Source organism: Lissotriton vulgaris, chromosome 6, assembly GCF_964263255.1.
Source record: "Lissotriton vulgaris chromosome 6, aLisVul1.2, whole genome shotgun sequence".
Classification (NCBI taxonomy): domain Eukaryota; kingdom Metazoa; phylum Chordata; class Amphibia; order Caudata; family Salamandridae; genus Lissotriton; species Lissotriton vulgaris.
In genome coordinates this window covers 693,601,044-693,618,597 of record NC_141694.1, presented here as the reverse complement: position 1 = coordinate 693,618,597, position 17,554 = coordinate 693,601,044, and the positions used below count along the sequence as shown (strand labels likewise).

General features: G+C 42.3%; 1 protein-coding gene across 1 annotated transcript in view; it reads right to left on the bottom strand.

Annotated features, from left to right (window-relative positions):
* MCHR2 (melanin concentrating hormone receptor 2) overlaps positions 1-17,554 on the bottom strand; it is a 637,069-nt gene that overhangs the window by 211,000 nt on the left and 408,515 nt on the right. The window contains exon 2 of the mRNA XM_086925251.1: positions 4,104-4,313. Coding sequence (XP_086781377.1) covers positions 4,104-4,313 — 210 coding nt within the window. The remainder of the gene's footprint in view (positions 1-4,103; positions 4,314-17,554) is intronic.

Below are 17,554 nucleotides of genomic sequence, written 5' to 3'. Positions count from 1 at the left end.
GTCTCTGCACTATACCACAAGGGACAGCCACCGCCACCCTGGGAGTCTCCCACAGCCATCTGTAAAGTGCTGCATCCTGGCCCCTGGAGTCGACCACAGTCAACTGGGCAGCTACTGTCCACTAAATCCAACAGTGGGGGCCCCTCAGCCCCAGTCATGCCGGATGCCCCCGGTCAATCTTACCTGGGGGCTGCTCTCAAGGCTGTCATCGCATGGGCCGTGAAATGACAGGGATCACTGCCCCAGCCTCAGTTGTCCTGTGGCTCAGACACAAGGAGAGGTTGGCCGCCTTCCTGGATTCAGTTCCTCTCCAGCTGATACAGTTCAGAGGAGCATGGAGTCCCACCCACAGCCACCGCTGGGCCACACCAAGCCCCCGAGACGCCCTCCTGACAGGTAGACCTCAGGGCTGGGGTCAGTGCAGGTCTAAATAGTCTGTGCGCCATGCTCAACCTCACAGATGCAAGACAGCCAATATCTTGTTCCCAGCCTTCTCCCCTGTAGTCCATTCCATGGGCTCTGGCACCCTCATCACGGCTGCTGACAGGCCAAGGTAAAGCCACAGGAAGTGAACAAGGTGGGTGTAGGGCTCGGCAGGGGCGGCCTTAGGCATGTGCAAGCTGTGCACCTGCACAGGGCCACCAAACCCCAGGGGCCACCACGCCAATATATATCCTTATTATAATAATCCTCTGAGGATGGATACATATTTGCGTGGCAGCCCCTGGTAGGGATTTGGCAGCCTCTGGCTCTGTTCCACTTCCAAACACCCTGCCTCCCCCTCTTCACTGACCTCCGTGCTCCGCCCCGCCCGGACCCCCTCTTCCGGGGCCCCCTACCTACACTCCCTGCCCAAAGCCGCCATGAGCCTAGAGCCACCACTAGGCTTGGGGAGCACACCAATAGTGCTGGCAGGTAGGATGGTTATGGATCCAGTAAGGCGTTGAGTTCCGGGCTAAACCTCGACCGCCATCTCGGCTGCCCAAGCCACAACCCCGACATGAGGCAAATCTAGCTAACCTAGTGAAAATATTATCAAAAACCACAGGCTGTAAAGCTTTGAGTATTTGTTTGTGGTCTGTGCGTAATGTAAATGCTGCATCCCACAAATATGTGTGGAAATACTCTGCTCCCCATGCAGCTGCACTGTCTGTTGCTTAATGACTGTATAATTGTATTAGGTTATATTTTAAGATCTTGACGCAAAGCAACAGGCTTGTCCACTCACTCTTGAGCTGAGATAACATACACCCTGATTAAAGGTGCACTGGCAAACTCAGTCCATATTCACTTTGGATCAAAAGGTGTCAAAATGTTAGAATTTACTTTTTTTCCTTGATGTTCTCAAATAGCACACTTTGTCTCTGTGACCAAACACACTCCTTTCCATTTCTTAACAATTCTCATAAGTGTTCCGTTTTCTCTGAAAATGTGTGCACAATCTTTGCATAATACTCATTTAGGCCCATGATCGAGCGTAAATGATCTTTCCTCTGAGGAGCTGGAGCCAGTCTAATAGATTTTAACAGATCTTCCTTTGGTTTGATATCTTGGCAAGGGACTCTGTATCCCAGATATTCAATTTCTTAGAAAGGATTGACACTTCTATTGTGAAGTGGTAAGCTAGCTTCTTTCAATATTTGAAGTTTTACTAATGCAGCATTGTGATCTTCAGCGGTGGTACCAAAGTTAAGAATGTTTTCTTGAAAAAAATGAACATTGGCTGTGTTTTAAAGAAAAAAACTCATCATCCTTTGGAATACACTCGAAGCGGAGGCCAAAGTAAAAGGAAGCCTGGTAAATTGAAAACTGCCTTTCATGGTACTGAAAGCAGTGAGATTAGTGTACACATTAATTTAATGGTAGGCTGGTTTTAAGTCTAACCGTCTGACAATTTCGTTTGACTTAGTGTTAAAATCATTTCAGATATACTCAGCAAGGGGGGGAACTGTCCATTCCTCAAGCTATGTCTCACAGTAATCCCTTGTTTAAATTAAATTCATGTACATAATCCTTGAGGCAACCATTGTTGTCACTGAAACCATTGGATAATTTGTCGAACACAGCCTAGATAGTCTCGCTATCCTGAATAAGTAAAACCTGTTCATCAGATTTGTGGTCAAGAATTATATGCAGATCATACTGCTGCACCCAACCCTTTATGGTTGGACCATTGTGAGATACATACTTTTTTTCTTACATACCTTTTTTCTACCCTCCCTAACATTTGAAAGAAAAGGTAGATTCTACGAATCTTAAAATTCTTATCACCTTCTCTCCATCACCCCTAGGCTGTACATCACTGGGTTATAATGGGGTGTGTGGCCATTTAAAAAAGAATATCCTTCGGAATTAGGATGTACATTGATCCTGGGTCAACTATCAGCTCTATATAAGTGTTATTCACTATATAGTTTGTTTTTGGTGAATTCGTCCATGTTTCTCTCTTGTTTTCGATGCTCAAGACGTTTTCCAGGACTACATCTTCAACTTCTTCAAATGCTAAAAAAGATCTATATCAATCTCTGCATACTCTTGCGAAGCGTCCAAGTGACCTCTTTTACAACATTTCTGACACTCCTTGTCTGTCGAAAAGCATCCTTTAAAATCAGCAGCATGTGACATGCTGCATGCGATGGTACAAATCCCTTCCTCATCAGAATCAAAGAGAAGCTTTAGTCATAAACCAGCAAAGACATGAGCGCTCCCTCGCCTGCTCTTTTTCAATTGTCATCCAGAACCCTATGACCTCACTAGAACTCTTGCTGCTGTGACAGTGTTATTAGTGATGTAATACCCTAGAGTGCATGGCTAGGCATTCCCTCATGCTAATTCAGTTCCTTTTTTAGCACACAGTGACTAGTAATTTAGGAATATATGCACTCAGATAAGGTTCTTGAAACTAGTGTGTTTGAAGAATGTGATTCATGGTCACCTTTATCCACACTATCGTCATCAGCAGTGAAGAGGTTAAACACTATTTTATTTGCTTGTGCAAGATTGATCATAGCTAGGGCCTGGATTTCCCCGAAACTCCCGCATGGTATGGAGTGGTGGACTCTAGACAACGAAACTCACACTATGGAATTTGCACTTGCAAAGATAAGGGGCTCACGCTCCTTGAAAAAACGAGAGAGAATTTGGGGAATGTTTATTTGAATTTATGATTTTGTTAAGACTAGTACAATTAGGCAATTAGGATAATTGTTTTATTATTCATGAAATTGTTGTTATTATGGATACCTCTGTATTAAAAAATTACTATGAGATGCTTAATATCATGTTTAGATTGAATTAATTTTTCTGTTTTTTTTGTCTTCCTCTTGCAATGAAAATAAAAATGTATTAATAAAAAAAAGGAATGATGGTTCTGAATTCTAATAGGTTTCAAACACATAAAATGTATTAATTCATAACACTGAAATGCTAAGGATTGACAAGTAGCTTGCTATACATTTTTTCTTGGAAATAGGCTCACTATGGAGTTTAGATCTGAGTGGTGGAACAGCTTGGTTCCCATAAAAAATCACAAAGAAGGTGATTTATGGCACTTTTAGACACCCGTCATTTTTGCCGCACAGATTTTGCCATGTTCGTAAGTCCAAATTCAGTCAAACATCATTATTGAATGAAGACTTGCTTGGGACATTATATTATTTGTTCTCAATTCCTCGTTCAGGCAGGTACAGAGGGGTGCCAGATGTACATTTATCAAAAGGCCTCAAGCAGAGTGTAAGACTTTCTGTATAGAACTGGAGAGACCCAAGCCAAAGCTAAGGCAGCCTCTAGCACAAATAATTGTTCTCACCGCACATTTCAGTGCAATGCAATGTTGCTGAAAACTCTTTAGGACTCTGGGTCTCGGGGACAGGGTTGCTAACCTTGCAGCCATATTTCCTACTGAAGAAATATAGTGAAGTTAAGGTTTGGGTTGTACTACTCTTTTCCACTGTACTGATTACTTTTCTTATGAAATGTATCTAATCTCATCCTGACTGTTCTTTCACTGTTGTCTTCTTAAAACCCAATGGGTATTCTGGGATGTTTTTCATCTATTTTGTAGAATAAGTCTTACTGTTAGATGTAGAAGAGTATTGTCTTACCTGTCCAGGCTCATTGCTGTCATAATAGCACTACATGCAAATTGATTGCATGTGTCTAATGAGGTGATGATGGTACATAGAGGGCTGCCAAATACCCACTCTCCTCCGCGTGCCCATTGATGTATAAGAAAAGGCATTCCTATGATATGAACCAGATCTGCGATTGCAAGGTTACAGATGTATATGTCGGGAATGGTTTTTCTCCGAGAACTGTAAGAGAAGAAGAAAGGTGTGTTAAATATACAGCAACAATAAATTAAGTTACTTGCACACCACTATTGTGTGAAATAACCATATCATGATATTGGAAATGTGGAGTTAAGTTACCATCAAAACCATTGTTACCAGAGTTAAAAGTAAAAAATGTATTTATTTATTTATTTATTTATTAATTTACAATATTAAATAACACATACTAGACTCCAAAGTATGGCAGAGTGCTTTACATAAGAACAGTTTTCATATGTGTACAACTGTATACAGACAAAAAAGTACAGAATTCCTATGTTACTTTAATGTCTAAGAAGCATTTGAACTAAATAAAATTAAATATTTAAAATACATCACCATTTTACTATTCTATATTCATTTCGAAGAAACAATTTATTTGTCCTCTTCTCATATTTCTTTGCTAGAGATTTCATTTATTTAAGAGCTTTAAATAGTTCAAATGCTACTGCAAGACTTTGTCAGTGAACAGCAAGAAGGCCAACTGGGAAGCCAAGGAAGGGTAGTAATGCAATTGTCAGAAGTGAAATGGAAGTTTAAGGAAACATCCCAAGAGCTGGTTTGAGATGGACAACAATTAGTCTAAAATGCTCATTTGAGTAGTGCATTTTAAATTTGTCACTGTGAGAACAAAAGCTGAATTCATGAGATATGACAATGAATGTGATTTGTTCAGAATTGTGCAATAAGAATAGTCCCAATTTTAGTGGTTGAATAGTGTATTCGGGGATATGTAATAAAAGTGTAGACTGAGGACCATTTCTGAGCTAGACAAGTCCCAGAGACCTGACATTACCATTTTGCTTTAATAGCATTCAGACTACAGCAGGACTAGACTGTGTTGTTTGAATGCTTAGGGGGTCATTAGGATGACGGGCGGACTTTGTCCGCCCGTCATCCTATCAGAATTTCGCACTGTCCGCCATAAGGGCGGGGGTCTTGTGGGGATATTAGGATGTGCCCGCCACAGTGGCGGGCACATCCTGCATTTTTAGCATTGTGGCGGGCGGTACTCTCTGCGCCGCCCGCCACAATGCTAAAAATGCATTTCAGCATTTGCATTAACAAAGCGGCAGGCACCGGCTGGTGCCTGTTGCTTTGTTAATGCAAATGAAGGGAGGTCGCTGCGGAAAGGCACCTAACTACAACCATCATAATATGGCTGGCAGTGTCTGATAGACACCGCCACCATATTATTCCTTTTCCGCCCCGGCCGCAAGGCGACCGGGGTGGAAAAGCGGCGGACGGTCTTTCTGTCCGCCGAGGTCCCCCCGCCATACTAATATGACGGGGGTGGAAACTAGTGTGGATGTCGGGCGGATTGCCCCCGCCAGGCTGGCGGTGTCTACGTCAGCCTGGCGGGGGCAATTCGCCCGACATCCTAATGGGCCCATTAGAGTCCAATTGTAATTCTGCAATATAATACACAAAGACCTAGCAGGTGTTTACCTTCCGAGCTATGCAAAAAATAATTGTTGCCCCATTGTGGACTTAGTACATTATGTTTCTAATTTGGATGGCCTAAAGACTCAAAATGACTTCTGAAACAGTATAATTGTCATATGTCTTAAATACATTGAAAGGACTTAGCTTCACTGACCATACCACCACTTGGATAATAGTCTTCTATACTTCTGCCTATGAAAGGAAGACAGTGATTCACACATATATAGTCCTTTTGTTATGTAGACAACGATAGTGCTCCCTTGCTCTGCTGCTATTTGCAATTGTCCAGGAATCACAGCTCTACTTTCTCAGGGAAGAGACAGATACCACTACAGACTACACTAGGGCTGTTAGAGGAGAACTCTGTTGCTATTTGTAGAAAACATTATACTTACACCGAAACACATGATGTATGAACTCCCAAATATTTTGATTTAATTGGATGGCTAGTGGGCTTTAACGCAAGATGGAGTTAAATGGAACTTCTCTTCTCTATGGATGTCTGGGATGCCGTGACTTTGATGATATCCCCACTGAGACATCAATTTTGGATTTTTACTACAAAGTAGACTAATGGACATTATAAAAACAGATCTTCGAGGCCTGCAGTGCCCCATTGAATACAATATAAATGACTGTAAAGTGTTGCCTATATTGCATGCAGGTTTCAATCTCCTCATTTAAAGTGGTCCATTTAAAGTGGTATTGCTGGTGCAGATGATTTTTTTATTGGCTTGATACAGCTGAAGATCCATTCTAATTGTTGTCAAGAATATTTTTAATTTCAAACACTTACATGGTGGCAATGGGTGCAGAGCAGGAATATCGACAGGGAAATATCGAGGGGCAATAATATCGCCGCAGAAATATCGCCTGGAAGAAATATCGTCACCAAAAATATAGATGGCAAGAATGTCGACTGACAGGTAAGTAATATTGATTACAAATATATTGTTGTAATAAATATTGTTCACAAAAATATAGTTTACTAAAATATCAATGTATTAATAATGTTATGTACTTTAGTGTTTTTATTATGAATTGTTTCTCATTTTATTATATGTTTTAGAATTTTTCTACTTATTAATTTATTTTAAGTTACATTTTGCGTTAATAGTTCCGTAGCGGGTTATGGGTTTATAGGGTATAGGTTGGGAAGAAATTTAATTGTGTAAAATAATTGATAAATTAATGTGTTAATTTATTAATTAATTATAGTTTATTAATTAGTTGTTATTTAATTTCCATTAGTCAATTAATAATTAATTATGTTAATTGTTTAATTTATTTTAGGTGTGTGTTCTGGTGTTTATGTATGTAAATGGTGTGAAGGGTGGTAAGTAATTAATTTCTTATTGATTAAATATTAATAGTTTAAAATTAATTTCTATTAATTATTTATTAATATTAATTGTAATTGTGTGATTAATTTTAGGTGTGTTGTGGTGTTTATATGTGTAAATGGTGTGAAAGCTGTACATAGTTAATTGTTTATTTATTAATTAATACATAATAATAAATGAATTGTAATTCATTGATTAGTGAATATTAAATGTAATTGTGTAATTTATTGTAGGTGTTTGTTGTGGATTTTATAGTGCTAACTAATTATTTTGTATCTTTATTAATAATAATATATTTTCATTTATATATTAATCATGTTAAAATTAGAAATTCAATTTAATGAAAAGGTTGATATTTTTATGTTTTATTGTTTTGAGATCCTGCGCTTTCCGTAATGTTGCACTCACTGGAGTGGGAATAGTAATTTTTACCCCTACGCTATCCAGCGCTTTTCTTACTGTTGCACTCACTGGAGTGGGAATAGTAATTTTTACCCCTCCGCTATCCTGCGCTTTCCCTACTGTTGCACTCACTGGAGTGGGAATAGTAATTTTTACCCCTACGCTATCCTGCTCTTTCCCTACTGTTGCACTCACTGGAGTGGGAATAGTCATTTTTACCCTCACGCTATCCAGCGCTTTCCCTACTGTTGCACTCACTGGAGTGGGAATAGTAATTCTTACCCCTAAACTATCCAGCGCTTTCCCTACTGTTGCACTCACTGTAGTGGGAATAGTAATTTTTACCCCTCCGCTATCCTCCATTTTTCCTAATGTTGCACTCACTGGAGTGGGAATAGTACATTTTACCCCTACGTTATCCAGCGCTTTACCTGCTGTTGCACTCATCGAAGTGAGAATAGTAATCTTTACCCTCCCGCTATATAACGTTTTAATTATTAATGTTTTTATTTTGTTATTAAATGTATGTATTATATTTTTTTAATAGTTTAATGTGTTAATGAAAAATAGAATATATTACATATTTTTATTTATTTTAAATTCCTTATATATATTTTTCTATTTCATTTTTATTTAATTAATAAAGTTTATACATTAAATAAAGATAATAGTTAATAAAATGCATTGAAGTAAATATATGTATATGTACCTTTATTTGTGTTTATATTAATTACATTTAGTTTATTTGTTATAATTAGTTAAAATATATATTAAAATTAATTTAATTGGTAATAATAATAATATTATTTAATTAATTTAATTTAAGTTATGTTATATTTTAAAGTCGATATTTTTTTCATCTATATTTTTTACATCGATATTTTTGAGTCGATATTATTTTACTTACCTTTTTAAGTATGGTGAGTCGATATTTTTGTTATCGATATTTTGACATTGATATTTTTAATATCGATGTTTTAACATGGATCCATGGCAATGGGGCACAACCCAAACATTAAGCTGTATAATTTTTTCTAAGATAGATTTAAAGATCTCCTTAGTGCCAATAAAAAGCTGGGCTACTAAATATTCCCAGATTCAGTTAACCTACTAGAGTGCAGAAGTAACTGAAACAGAAAGACAGGAGTGTGTCCTTTGTGAGGAACATGGGCCTCATTTAGAGCTTGCTAGATAGGATAATTCAACACAAATATCCTGGATGCCCCATTCCCCGTATTGCAAGCTCATTATAGCCTATGGCACATGAAATGTGGCAGACAGGATATCCACCATATTGTGAAGGAGTATTCGATTCAACAAACTCCAAATAAGGCTCTTCCTCTTGAACCATTTCACAGTGCTACACTTAGTTAATGAGGTCGGGACCTGACACCTAATCTGTACAGCACTAGAACAGTTGAAGAAAGTTTGGAGAATTATTAATAACAAACATTAGCAATAGGCCTAGCATGTGAACGAAAATATGTTTAGTGTCATTTGTGGCCTGAGCTTAGGCACTCAATAATGCACTTAATAAGGCACTCAATACATGCACTCTCTCCCTCAACCTTGCACTGACACATCCATTCTTCCATCCACTTACTTATTTTTGCATTCACTCTTTGACACAGATACAATAAATAAAATACACACAAACTAAAAAAATTATACAAGATAAATTAAAAGAATACAAGTAGAAAAAAGAAAACATGCTAACATCAAACATGGTGCAGTGAGCTAAAAAACGGTGATGGATCAAGCCCTGATCTTTGGACTGGGTAAGAGTGGTCTGCTTAATTCAGACACTCTGTTCATCACCACCCCCTTTTCTGAATCATTTTGTCCACCATAAGCGTGGAAGGGTATACTCAGATGTGAGTCCCTTGCTCATTGCACCATCAGGATTCAAACAAGCCGGGCCGAAGACGGCTGAAATGCCAGAAACCGGTCCCCGGAAGCTTGTTTCCTTCCCAGTATAAGAATTGGCTTGGTAGTTTGGTTTGCCCTGTTCCCATCATGCACTGGGACAGGAACAGACTAATTTGCATGTAGCCAGGTTCTGAGCTGGGATGGTGCAGTGAGCTAAAAAACGGTGATGGATCAAGCCCTGATCTTTGGACTGGGTAAGAGTGGTCTGCTTAAATCAGACACTCTGTTCATCACCACCCCGTTTTCTGAATCATTTTGTCCACCATAAGCGTGGAAGGGTATACTCAGATGTGAGTCCCTTGCTCATTGCACCATCAGGATTAAAACAAGCCGGGCCGAAGACGGCTGAAATGCCAGAAACCGGTCCCCGGAAGCTTGTTTCCTTCCCAGTATAAGAATTGGCTTGGTAGTTTGGTTTGCCCTGTTCCCATCATGCACTGGGACAGGATCAGACTAATTTGCATGTAGCCAGGTTCTGAGCTGGGATGGTGCAGTGAGCTAAAAAACGGCGATGGATCAAGCCCTGATCTTTGGACTGGGTAAGAGTGGTCTGCTTAATTCAGACACTCTGTTCATCACCACCCCCTTTTCTGAATCATTTTGTCCACCATAAGCGTGGAAGGGTATACTCAGATGTGAGTCCCTTGCTCATTGCGCCATTAGGATTCAAACAAGCCGGGCCGAAGACGGCTGAAATGCCAGAAACCGGTCCCCGGAAGCTTGTTTCCTTCCCAGTGTAAGAATTGGCTTGGTAGTTTGGTTTGCCCTGTTCCCATCATGCACTGGGACAGGAACAGACTAATTTGCATGTAGCCAGGTTCTGAGCTGGGATGGTGCAGTGAGCTAAAAAACGGTGATGGATCAAGCCCTGATCTTTGGACTGGGTAAGAGTGGTCTGCTTAATTCAGACACTCTGTTCATCACCACCCCCTTTTCTGAATCATTTTGTCCACCATAAGCGTGGAAGGGTATACTCAGATGTGAGTCCCTTGCTCATTGCACCATCAGCATTCAAACAAGCCGGGCCGAAGACGGCTGAAATGCCAGAAACCGGTCCCCGGAAGCTTGTTTCCTTCCCAGAATAAGAATTGGCTTGGTAGTTTGGTTTGCCCTGTTCCCATCATGCACTGGGACAGGAACAGACTAATTGGCATGTAGCCAGGTTCTGAGCTGGGATGGTGCAGTGAGCTAAAAAACGGTGATGGATCAAGCCCTGATCTTTGGACTGGGTAAGTGTGGTCTGCTTAATTCAGACACTCTGTTCATCACCACCCCCTTTTCTGAATCATTTTGTCCACCATAAGCGTGGAAGGGTATACTCAGATGTGAGTCCCTTGCTCATTGCACCATCAGGATTCAAACAAGCCGGGCCGAAGATGGCTGAAATGCCAGAAACCGGTCCCCGGAAGCTTGTTTCCTTCCCAGTATAAGAATTGGCTTGGTAGTTTGGTTTGCCCTGTTCCCATCATGCACTGGGACAGGAACAGACTAATTTGCATGTAGCCAGGTTCTGAGCTGGGATGGTGCAGTGAGCTAAAAAACGGTGATGGATCAAGCCCTGATCTTTCGACTGGGTAAGAGTGGTCTGCTTGATTCAGACACTCTGTTCATCACCACCCCCTTTTCTGAATCATTTTGTCCACCATAAGCGTGGAAGGGTATACTCAGATGTGAGTCCCTTGCTCATTGCACCATCAGGATTCAAACAAGCCAGGCCGAAGACGGCTGAAATGCCAGAAACCGGTCCCCGGAAGCTTGTTTCCTTCCCAGTATAAGAATTGGCTTGGTAGTTTGGTTTGCCCTGTTCCCATCATGCACTGGGACAGGAACAGACTAATTTGCATGTAGCCAGGTTCTGAGCTGGGATGGTGCAGTGAGCTAAATAACGGTGATGGATCAAGCCCTGATCTTTGGACTGGGTAAGAGCGGTCGGCTTAATTCAGAGACTCTGTTCATCACCACCCCCTTTTCTGAATCATTTTGTCCACCATAAGCGTTGAAGGGTATACTCAGATGTGAGTCCCTTGCTCATTGCACCATCAGGATTCAAACAAGACGGCTGAAATGCCAGAAACCGGTCCCCGGAAGCTTGTTTCCTTCCCAGTATAAGAATTGGCTTGGTAGTTTGGTTTGCCCTGTTCCCATCATGCACTGGGACAGGAACAGACTGTAGCAAGGGCACGGGTTCTCGCCCTACAGGGGGGCCTCCTTTAACGATATGCGACCCCCCCCTCTTGTCTCCACAGGCTCACCTTCCCCTTGGTTGGACACCGGCGGAAAGGTACAGCTGCGATGAGGAGGAAGAAGAAGGATGGGGTCCCTTTAAGTGGACGACGGACCTGATGGAGGAGGAGGAGCCTGCGGACGTTGAAAAGGGCGAGCACAACAGTCCACAGGTGTGTCTATTCACCGGAGGAGCGGACAGAGTGCAGGAGAGCGGAGTGGCGGGAAGCAGCGTGGCGAAGAGGAGCGGAGGAGAGAGTTGTTGGAGCGGAGCGGATCAGGACGGCGGATCAAGAGGATTTACTGAAGCAGACTGGAGAGGCTGCACGAGTTGGATAAGTGAAGAGGACGTGCAGGAAGAACGAGAGCCTGAAGGGGACAAGCAGGAAGCGGACTGCACGAGACAGGAGGCGGCATCAACGGGAACGGGGAAAGACGAGACGGGAGCTGTGAAGCCAGGAGGCCAACCCCACGAGCCGCCCAGCCGTGCGCCAGGAGGTGTACGGCTAGCTGAGGTACGTGCCAGGGTCCTGGGGTGGTGGAGGAGGAAGGGTAGACGAATCACGTAAGGATAACTCGCCCTGCTAGTAATAATAAAACACGATCCGGCACAGAGCACTTTCCCTACCTAGTCGAGCACTGTTTTGAAAACTTGCACTTCTCCCCCACGCCCTTCCCTTTACAAGCTAAGACAGCGGCCATAATCGCTGACTGTGTCCTCTCTTCTGTTTTACTTCTTGGTGGCCGGCGAGGGTGTGCAATACGGAGCCTCCGGAGGAGCCCAGCTGTAGGAGGAGGAGCCCCGTCAGGAGGAAAGAGGAGGGAGGTCGCAGGAGGAATCGACAGGACCGAAGCAGGTCCCCCAGAAAGACATTCTTACGAAAGAAATGTACCGATGACCTACTGTATAGAATAAACACCACTGCTACAAAAACACGCTTGCTTCCAATTCCTGGTCCCGCCGTCACACAGACTAATTTGCATGTAGCCAGGTTCTGAGCTGGGATGGTGCAGTGAGCTAAAAAACGGTGATGGATCAAGCCCTGATCTTGGACTGGGTAAGAGTGGTCTGCTTAATTCAGACACTCTGTTCATCACCACCCCCTTTTCTGAATCATTTTGTCCACCATAAGCGTGGAAGGGTTTACTCAGATGTGAGTCCCTTGCTCATTGCACCATCAGGATTCAAACAAGCCGGGCCGAAGACGGCTGAAATCCCGGAAACTGGTCCCCGGAAGCTTGTTTCCTTCCCAGTATAAGAATTGGCTTGGTAGTTTGGTTTGCCCTGTTCCCATCATGCACTGGGACAGGAACAGACTAATTTGCATGTAGCCAGGTTCTGAGCTGGGATGGTGCAGTGAGCTAAAAAACGGTGATGGATCAAGCCCTGATCTTTGGACTGGGTAAGAGTGGTCTGCTTAATTCAGACACTCTGTTCATCACCACCCCCTTTTCTGAATCATTATGTCCACCCTAAGCGTGGAAGGGTATACTCAGATGTGAGTCCCTTGCTCCTTGCACCATCAGGATTCAAACAAGCCGGGCTGAAGACGGCTGAAATGCCAGAAACCGGTCCCCGGAAGATTGTTTCCTTCCCAGTATAAGAATTGGCTTGGTAGTTTGGTTTGCCCTGTTCCCATCATGCACTGGGACAGGAACAGACTAATTTGCATGTAGCCAGGTTCTGAGCTGGGATGGTGCAGTGAGCTAAAAAACGGTGATGGATCAAGCCCTGATCTTTGGACTGGGTAAGAGTGGTCTGCTTAATTCAGACACTCTGTTCATCACCACCCACTTTTCTGAATCATTTTGTCCACCATAAGCGTGGAAGGGTTTACTCAGATGTGAGTCCCTTGCTCATTGCACCATCAGGATTCAAACAAGCCGGGCCGAAGACGGCTGAAATGCCAGAAACTGGTCCCCGGAAGCTTGTTTCCTTCCCAGTATAAGAATTGGCTTGGTAGTTTGGTTTGCCCTGTTCCCATCATGCACTGGGACAGGAACAGACTAATTTGCAAGTAGCCAGGTTCTGAGCTGGGATGGTGCAGTGAGCTAAAAAACGGTGATGGATCAAGCCCTGATCTTTGGACTGGGTAAGAGTGGTCTGCTTAATTCAGACACTCTGTTCATCACCACCCCCTTTTCTGAATCATTTTGTCCACCATACGCGTGGAAGGGTATACTCAGATGTAAGTCCTTTGCTCATTGCACCATCAGGATTCAAACAAGCCGGGCCGAAGACGGCTGAAATGCCAGAAACCGGTCCCCGGAAGCTTGTTTCCTTCCCAGTATAAGAATTGGCTTGGTAGTTTGGTTTGCCCTGTTCCCATCATGCACTGGGACAGGAACAGACTAATTTGCATGCAGCCAGGTTCTGAGCTGGGATGGTGCAGTGAGCTAAAAAACGGTGATGGATAAAGCCCTGATTGTTGGACTGGGTAAGAGTGGTCTGCTTAATTCAGACACTCTGTTCATCACCACCCCCTTTTCTGAATCAACATCAAACATGATGGGCATATGACTGCAAAAGCAAATCTAAACATAGTAGCAGGTGTCCATTGTGCAAAGGCATTGTAAATGATCTACATTTATGTTAAGGTTCAAGCATAGCTGCAACATTTTGCTTCAACGTGTTGGCCATCTTGGAACGGTAAAACAATGATACACTATGGTCAACAGCATTCCGTAATGGTCTGCTGGTTTAGAAGAAATTACAACGTGGGAGACGGCAAACGGCAAATGAAATGAGCAGCAAGCAAGCAACCAGCTAGCACTGCCTCAAAAGGAGTAGTATCCTCCTAACAAACATTAAAATAAAAACTGGCCAACCAGCCCTGATACTGAAGTGCAATTATTTTCAGACGGACATGTACTTTACATAGAAAATGTGTTTTAGATATGGTTACATTTCATTACGTTGAGGAATGCTAGAATTTAACAAAATACACTGTTCCTACAAAAGGAGTGTTTGTACTTTACATCCTTGATTGTTTTTTTAGCAACCCCTCACAGTTTCATTTAGATGATATGAAAAGTAGCATAAATGAACTTTGTTCTATCTGGTTCTAATATGATATAGACAAATAAATGTCTCCAATTTGGGAACAGATATACTTTATATTATTATTATTTGTCTATATTGGTTTGAGTGATGGAATTCAAAATCCAGTTTAATCATATACAGGCAATTTCCAAATTCTATAATATGGGTTTCTGCCTTGAGTAATCATATTTTCAACTGGAAAAGGTTTATCATAAGTAAGTTGCACTGTATGGCAAAAGGATTTGATAAGTCATGTGTACTTTAAGGTTGATAAACCTACTGAAAATGTTAAGAGTTAAGAGTGATAATGTTATAAAGAAATATCCCAATGTACTTTGTGTAATAACATTTTGAGTGTGTGTGCTCTAGTTGTTTTTAAAATCAACCCTGTTGGGGGGCAAACACTTGACATTTAAAACGGAGTGGTTTCACACAAGGACTCTATGGTCCAGCAGAAGTCGGAAATGCCGAAATGCATCGTCCATCTTTCCGATATTGTACACAGATGGTGGTTTGTGTGGTGGAATAACAATAACTAATCAACAACACCTCACTTGTTTGCTGCTTTACTTCTCTGTAACTGGAGACAGGGGAAAGATATTGAATATTTTCAGATGGATATAAATGTAATCTAAAAATGGTGTAATTCACAAGGCAAAAGAGCAAATGGCTGATGTGGACTGAGGCATTATCCCATGCAGTTTGCTGTCATGGATGGTGGTAGAGTGTAGATGACACTCAGACAGACCAATGGCAGAATAGAGCTGGAGTCATTAACATCAGACTGCAGCTGTTGATAATGACAAGCGGAGCCAGCTATACTCCCGCCAAAGGGAGTGCCATGGAACATTGAAAGTAGGGAGCAAGTGAAACCCAGTGCAACAGGCATCTGAAGAAGGCACACGCCGAAAAGCATTATGCCCTGCAAATGTGAATGCATGGTCGCTGTGATACTCCCCGCTGTGTCCTCTGGTCTTTCCTTTTGGAGTTATATATATATATATATATATATATATATATATATATATATATGACAATTACCTATGACACGGAACTTTGAGCAAGGCTGCCATCAATACTAAGGACACTCTGGCGCTGAGAACCCGAACCCACCCGGGTAAATGATGCACAGACTACATCTCCCAGGAGGCCATGAGGCCACGCCCAACAGGGCGGGAGAGGCTTAAAGAACAGGAAGTGCTCCAAATCGGCTTCCCACTGCCTTCCAGATAAGCCACTGAGGAAAGGACTCACGACCTGAAACGCGTCTGGCTTTTTTAAAAATTTGGATGCTTTTGCCTGTCTTAATCTCCGGTGTTGCCACGCTGTCACTTCAGAATAAAACTGCTGCAAACGATTTTGTCCCTGTAAAGGCTCTCTCCAAGTTTGGTCTGCATATGGTTGGATTAATAACGGCCTGCCAAGGTCGTGGATAGAGCCTGCTGCCGTCTGGCGGGTCCGTGGTGGCCTCACATGATGCTGCCCTGACACGGAACGGGATGAGTGTGCACCTAGCAGAAAGGTGTGCGCTCACAGCGCAGTGATGACAATTACTTATGACACGGAACTTTGAGCAAGGCTGCCATCAATACTAAGGACACTCTGGCGCTGAGAACCCGAACCCACCCGGGTAAATGATGCACAGACTACATCTCCCAGGAGGCCATGAGGCCACGCCCAACAGGGCGGGAGAGGCTTAAAGAACAGGAAGTGCTCCAAATCGGCTTCCCACTGCCTTCCAGATAAGCCACTGAGGAAAGGACTCACGACCTGAAACGCGTCTGGCTTTTTTAAAAATTTGGATGCTTTTGCCTGTCTTAATCTCCGGTGTTGCCACGCTGTCACTTCAGAATAAAACTGCTGCAAACGATTTTGTCCCTGTAAAGGCTCTCTCCAAGTTTGGTCTGCATATGGTTGGATATATATATATATATATATATTTTTTTGTTTGTTTTAACGACACTGACGAAGCCTTGTGCGAAATGCGTCTGTCGGGGGTGCTGGGGGGTTTGGAAATAAAATAACTTAAGAAACCACGACACTGGAGTGCTGGCCGTTTTTTTCTTGGAACCGATTTCTGGGAATGTGCAACAATATATATATATATATATATATATATATATATATATATATATATACACGTTCCACTTCCTTCGAACAACCGGGACACTCAGACTGCGGTGCAAGTTCAGGGTCAAAGGCTTCCTGTCCAATGTATAGCGTTTCACCACACGCTCACAAACGTAGCGTGAATGCACTCGAAACCAGCAATGATCACCGCACAATTAAGCCATCCAACAAGAGTTCGTAGTTATTCAATTTATTTCCAGCATGGAAGGACAGTGCAAACAGTTAGTCTAGGCTCAAATAAACCTTCAGGTATTTTGAAACTGATGTGAGTAGTATTTCCGGCCCACCATTCTAGGCTACGGAATTACAGCGCCAAGACGCTCCTTGGAGCGATAGTATGCGCTTTACAAAAACTACCTTACAATTACAATTACAATGGAACCAAACCCCCAACGCGTTTCAGCCATTGCTCGCCTTGGTCACGGGTGAATAGTGTTTGAACATCAAACAATTAAATAAAGTTTTCAAAAACCACTTCCTTGTGTAAACATAAACAAAGGACACCGTGCACAAAAATAAAATAAACATAAAATAAACATAGCGGCCATCTTGGCATGGTAAACCTGTAACATGCCAGAGCTGAAAGCATATATAGACATTCTGAACATGCATAGCAATAAATTAGCAAAAAGGATATATATTATATTTTTGGACACTATATCTTATTGCTTAATTTGCTTGAGACTTTGACTGAATATGTTTTGTTA